Source organism: Cyphomyrmex costatus, unplaced genomic scaffold (assembly GCF_001594065.2).
Source record: "Cyphomyrmex costatus isolate MS0001 unplaced genomic scaffold, Ccosl1.0 scaffold102, whole genome shotgun sequence".
Lineage (NCBI taxonomy): Eukaryota > Metazoa > Arthropoda > Insecta > Hymenoptera > Formicidae > Cyphomyrmex > Cyphomyrmex costatus.
The window spans coordinates 7,621-13,246 of NW_017274977.1; the positions used below are offsets into that span (position 1 = coordinate 7,621).

The 5,626-nt window shown below is 27.8% G+C and overlaps 1 protein-coding gene across 1 annotated transcript; it reads left to right on the forward strand.

The window, feature by feature from the left end:
- The first annotated feature begins 2,007 nt into the window (after window positions 1–2,007).
- LOC108773028 (RCC1 and BTB domain-containing protein 1) lies at window positions 2,008–4,933 on the forward strand. The gene is made up of 7 exons (XM_018538731.1): window positions 2,008–2,206; window positions 2,328–2,455; window positions 2,524–2,787; window positions 3,220–3,344; window positions 3,427–3,527; window positions 3,598–3,752; window positions 4,799–4,933. Exons 1-7 carry the CDS (start codon window positions 2,008–2,010, stop codon window positions 4,931–4,933), a joined length of 1,107 nt encoding a protein of 368 aa, XP_018394233.1.
- The last annotated feature ends 693 nt before the right edge of the window (window positions 4,934–5,626 follow it).

Here is a 5,626-nt window from a genome sequence, read left to right on the forward strand (position 1 = left end):
ATATTTCATGATCAAACATTAGAGCTATGAACACAAGGAGCATCAAACTTGAGCAATAACCGAAATAGAATAGGAATCATTTCAAAAATATAATTTCTAACTGAGGAAATCTATACGATCTCCATTTGCTTATTCTTTATTTTTTCCCTCTGTTGCAAAACCTTGTTCTTTTTAAGTTTGTTTTAAATCAATTTACATATTTTTAATTGGATTTCTAAAATTATTATTTATTAATATTCGCGCGAAAGAAGTAGACAAAACATGTTTACTTATTTAATTGTACTTAATGTAACATTTACGGTCATTTATATTCGATAATCGCAATTATTTTTATTTAAGCCTTGCATTGCTATCGTGCCCGTACTTCAAGATCAATTGGGGCTTTATATGCAACACTTACGGTGACGTAAGAGCAAAAGTGGAATATATGTTCAACAAAGAAATAAAGTTACTAATTCACCATCCCGGTTTGTCGGCCGTTGCTTTGATAACAGAAGACGGAGAAGTATATATTAAGTATTTAAATATCATGAGATAATACCATATTCAACAATATTAAACGCTATTCAACAAATATAAAATTATTCTAATTCTTTTGTATTAAAATACTTTTTAAACGTTTATTAATTAAAGTATAATAATGTAGAGTATAAAGTATAATATAATTTATTTAATATATGGTATGGAATGTGAATAAAGATTGTATACATTTATATCCTTTGATAAATAATGTATATTGCTCTAATTTTTATATTATAGAAATTGGAACAATAGAAATTATGACGCGTGTTTTCTATATATAAATTCTCAATAATATACAATCTAATAATCGCATAAAAAAGTAAATATATTGTAATTATAATCAGGAACTTGCAACAAAAATTTTGGACGGATAACAATTTGAAGGAAAACCCCGTTTGGCTACAAACTGATTGCCTACTGCACCGTTTGCTTACATCTCATTTGCCTATAGCTCGAATGCCTTACATACACCTGCGCACAAATAAAAATTTCAGAAACGAAATTATTTTTACTTACATGTATTACTGCCTACAAATATTGCTACATACAACTCGATTATCTATATTTATTATGTTGCCTACTTGATTGCTTATACCATTTATTCTAATATTCTCTGATTTTAAAACACAAATTCTATTAATTTCAGGACACAAATTCCCCGTTTGAAAAAAAAATTCTCTGCTTTAAAATATATTTCTCTGCTTTAAGAATAGAAATTACGTATCTTCTTACTTAAATTTAATTTTAAATTTGTACGTAAAAGTGTTTGTACGCAATCGAGCAATAGGCTTACGATGACTTTTGATGAAGTTATTCTACCTCGAAGTTTGCCTATTCTAGAATATCTTTTAATTTTGTTGAGTAACATATTATCGAATAATAACAAACATCCCCAACGAGTTACGTATATAAATTCGTCCGCGGAAACGTACAATTTAATTAATCCTTGGTCACTATCAGTTTCGATAATTTTCGATAATTATATATTTATTTGCCGTTACTACTTAAAAGAATTGAAACTTACACGAAAAACCAAAAGTTGAGTAGTCTCGGATTATAACCGTAATCAAACCGAATTGTTTGAAATGAATATTCGATACCCTATATATGTATGACATTAACATGTTCAAACAAATGCAGCATACTGTTATAATTAAACCAATTGAATAAAATCAATTATCATGTTATCTTTTACAAGCAACATACATGGAGAACGTTAATACCTTATTCTATACGTTATATACCGCATAAAATTGATTGGAGTAATACAAGGATTGTGAGAACCGCAAGTGGCTCCAAAAATGACGTTTTTCTCATTTTAACTGATGATGGCAAGGTAAAGTAATAAATACGTTTTTGTGATACGTACCTATATAGTACCAATGATAATTATTAATCTATAATCTCACTGATTGTATTTAAACATATTGTCATTTAATTTTGATATATTACAAGATTGTCTACACCCCGGTAGATTTTGAGGGTATGTATCAAATTAATATCAAAGATGAATATCAAATGATTACCAGCATGAGTTGCGGAAAAAACTTTTTTGTGGTGGTAACAAATATTGGTAAAATATACACTTGGGGAGATAATGCGCATATTCAACTGGGTGTTCCTTCAACATATTTGTTCTCAAGAATTCCATTGGAAGTAACCGAACTTTCAGGCAAATCAATTGGTAATTCTTTTTAAAATATGCTTCTTACAATGCAAAACATATGGATATATCGCAAAATTTATGGCTACAAGCAATGTATAGATTAATATCATTTCTCTAATCTTAACACTTACATTATTAGTCAAAGTGGCCTGTGGAGCGGAACATATACTTGCTTTGACTAATATAGGGAAAGTGTATGCGTGGGGTTCAAACAGATATTGGCAATTAGAACCTAATAGAAGAGATCTGAAACTTCTTCCATTAAAGGTAAATTTTGTGCTACGGTAATTGTATTATGAAATATAAAATATATCGGAGAATTTTGTGATTGACAGGTGAATATACCTAATATGAAGAAAGCATCAGATATCGCCACCATGGCATATTGTAGCATTGCCAAGTCCAGTGAAAATGGACTTATTTATTTGTGGGGTTGTCTTGGTCATCTAACAATGAAGAAACATGTTGTCTGTGAATATACGAACATATTTGACATATCCAACACGAAAAATGCCCAATCACCAATGTCCATGGTTCATGACTTTACAAATGAGGAATGTAACATATTAAATGATTTGGAAGCTGTATTCAACGATCGGGTTAGTTTCTATTCTATTTATAATTCAATTTCCATTTTTTTTAAATGTCAGGGATCTTTCAAACTCTTGTAGCTGATGACGTGCTAAAAACCTCAAGCAAGTCATCGGTAAAAGATTGGTAAATATTTGAATCAATTGTAGATCATTATAGTTCCATACTATTATAGCTTTGTAAATTCTTGGCATATTTTGCAATGTTATAATAATTTCTCTCGCTTCGTAATTTGCTATTTGAAGTGTCATTTCTAGCCTTATTACACTATATATTTATGTAAAATCATTAATATGAATATTATTAAATATTTCCTTTTATTATATATATAATACATTATAAATATAATTATTTATAATGTATTATATATATAATAAAAGGAAATATTTAATAATATGTATATGATGTCTTTAATCAAATCTCGTTTCTTGCTATTAAAGTCAACGAGTGACCTTACGATAAAAATCAGAAACAGATCCATTTACGTCCACAAGTCTATCTTGAAGATTCGTTGTACGTATTTCAGAACAATATTCCAAACCGACTACATTGAAAGCAATCTATGGTACAAAAAACACATATTTGCTAAAAAGCTTTTTAATATTTAATTGATTTATATTATTTTTTTGAATTTTTTTCCTTCATAGCATCATCAATCTTCACGATTATTCATATGACGCGTATAAAACCTTTTTAAAATATTTATATACTGGCAAAATTGATCTAGCATCTGTAGATGACCTATTAAGTGAGTTTGAATTAAATATAACGCAAAATGCATTATTAGTTGCACTGATTAAAATATCTTTTTATTGCAGATCTCTTAGTACTGGCTGATCAAGTCTGTGAGAAAAATCTCGAGAGAGATTGTTTTCCAGCAATAAAGAAAGCAATTACCGTATCAAACGTTATAGACCTTTTCAACCTTGTTAACAAAGAGTTTAAAGAGTTGTTGCCAGTTGAACATAAAGAGGTAATTGAATATTGTTTTTCTTTTTTCTATTGCGCATAACGAATATTTTTTTCTTTTACTAAAAAAGTAAATGTAAATGTCTTCTCTGATTTTGATAAGTTTTTAATATGCTTTGTAAATAAAAATAAAAAAACCATATTTCTTTATATGAATCGGAATTGTACATTTAAGGAATAAAATAATCCGTTTGAGTTTCGTGTTATAAAGCAAATATTATTAAAAAAGAAAATAGAAAGAAGAAATAAAATATGAAAAAAAGAAATAAATTTTTCGAATAGTATTTCAATGGTTTAGAAGATAATTAATAATTAAAACTAAGTTAATATTTTTGAAGTTAATTTCTTATAAATAAAAATTTGTTATTGAAACAATTCTTTTAGGTTATTGCGCTTTAAAATCTTTTGAACTTTAGTTTCAAACATTTTTATACATCTCTCACAGTTATGACTTTGAAAGGCAACCTATTTTCGAAGATATATGTTTTATTCTGTAAACGTGCAATAGGGCACATTAAAAAAAAATGTGTTCTTCTTACTTTCCTCAATAAGACAATATATTCATAGTTTATAATAATAATCAGATTGGTACATTACAATGGGTTTTCCTACAAGATAAAAGTACTGCAGAAATTAATATTAAATAAAGATTTTTTTTTTCGCGTAACGTTACTTATATTATACGCGACATAATAAAACTTAACGCGTTTAACAAATACCCGTGTCTTACACTTCACAGACAAGTATATTTTAATACTATTCAACATTATTCTTAGCGTCAATTCATTTTAAATCACCTACACTGGATGAAACGACTGATTGAATATGGCAGTGCAGTAAATTTTTGGTCGTAGCAGCTATTGTGTATGACTATCGTAACCAAAAAAAAAAATTAGCTTCTGCAGTCAATTAAAACTGCTGTACTATATTTTATTTTATTAAATTAATAAAGTAGCCAATCTTTTCTTTCAATGTGTCAAAAATATGTTATATATTCATATATTACATGTTATATTTTATTTACTTACATGTATGGTGTCTATTCTTTAGGAATTGATGAATTATTGTTATAACTTCTATTTGAAAAATGTGACGGAAGTGACCCAGACTGCAACTTTTAGAGGATTGGATTATCAAAGTCAAGTTATGTTTACAACTAAACAGGCCGAGTTCTTTAGAAATTGATGGATTATTGTTTTAACTTCTATTTGAAAAATATGACGGAAGTGAACCAAACTGCAAATTTTGAAGGATTGGATGATCAACGTAAAGTTTGATCTCAGAAAAATATACATATGTATACGCACCCACACATACCTATAAACATAAATCCTTGTATTTCCATAGTTAAATTTATTACGAGTAACAATATCTTGAAGTGTTAATCATAGAAACGTGAAATATTGTGTCTCACTAATTGTAAGAGTGAAAATTTCTAAGCATTTTTTAAATTAGAGTCGTCTTTGAGAACAAGCTTTGCATGCTTTAACAAAATAGGAATGAGAAATAGGAACAATGATAAATGTGAATATTGATTTCAAACCAATAGCATTTCTCCTGAATAGTTTCAAAATTACCATTATGCGGACAGTATATAATATTTATAACATATATATTTATTATTATTCATTCATTAAATGTCTAATAAATATTCTACACATATGTAATATTTATGATAAACATTTCTAACAAGCATTTTTTACTTAGATCATAATATGACGTGTGCAGACAACTTTCATATCTCACGATTAATTCCTAACCGAGATTCAACATAAGAAATAATTTAAACTTGAAGTTAATTGCGAGTTGTGAAACTGAGTCTACGATCACAAAAGTAAATATTTATTACGAATAATTCTTGAATTGTTTATAAATGTT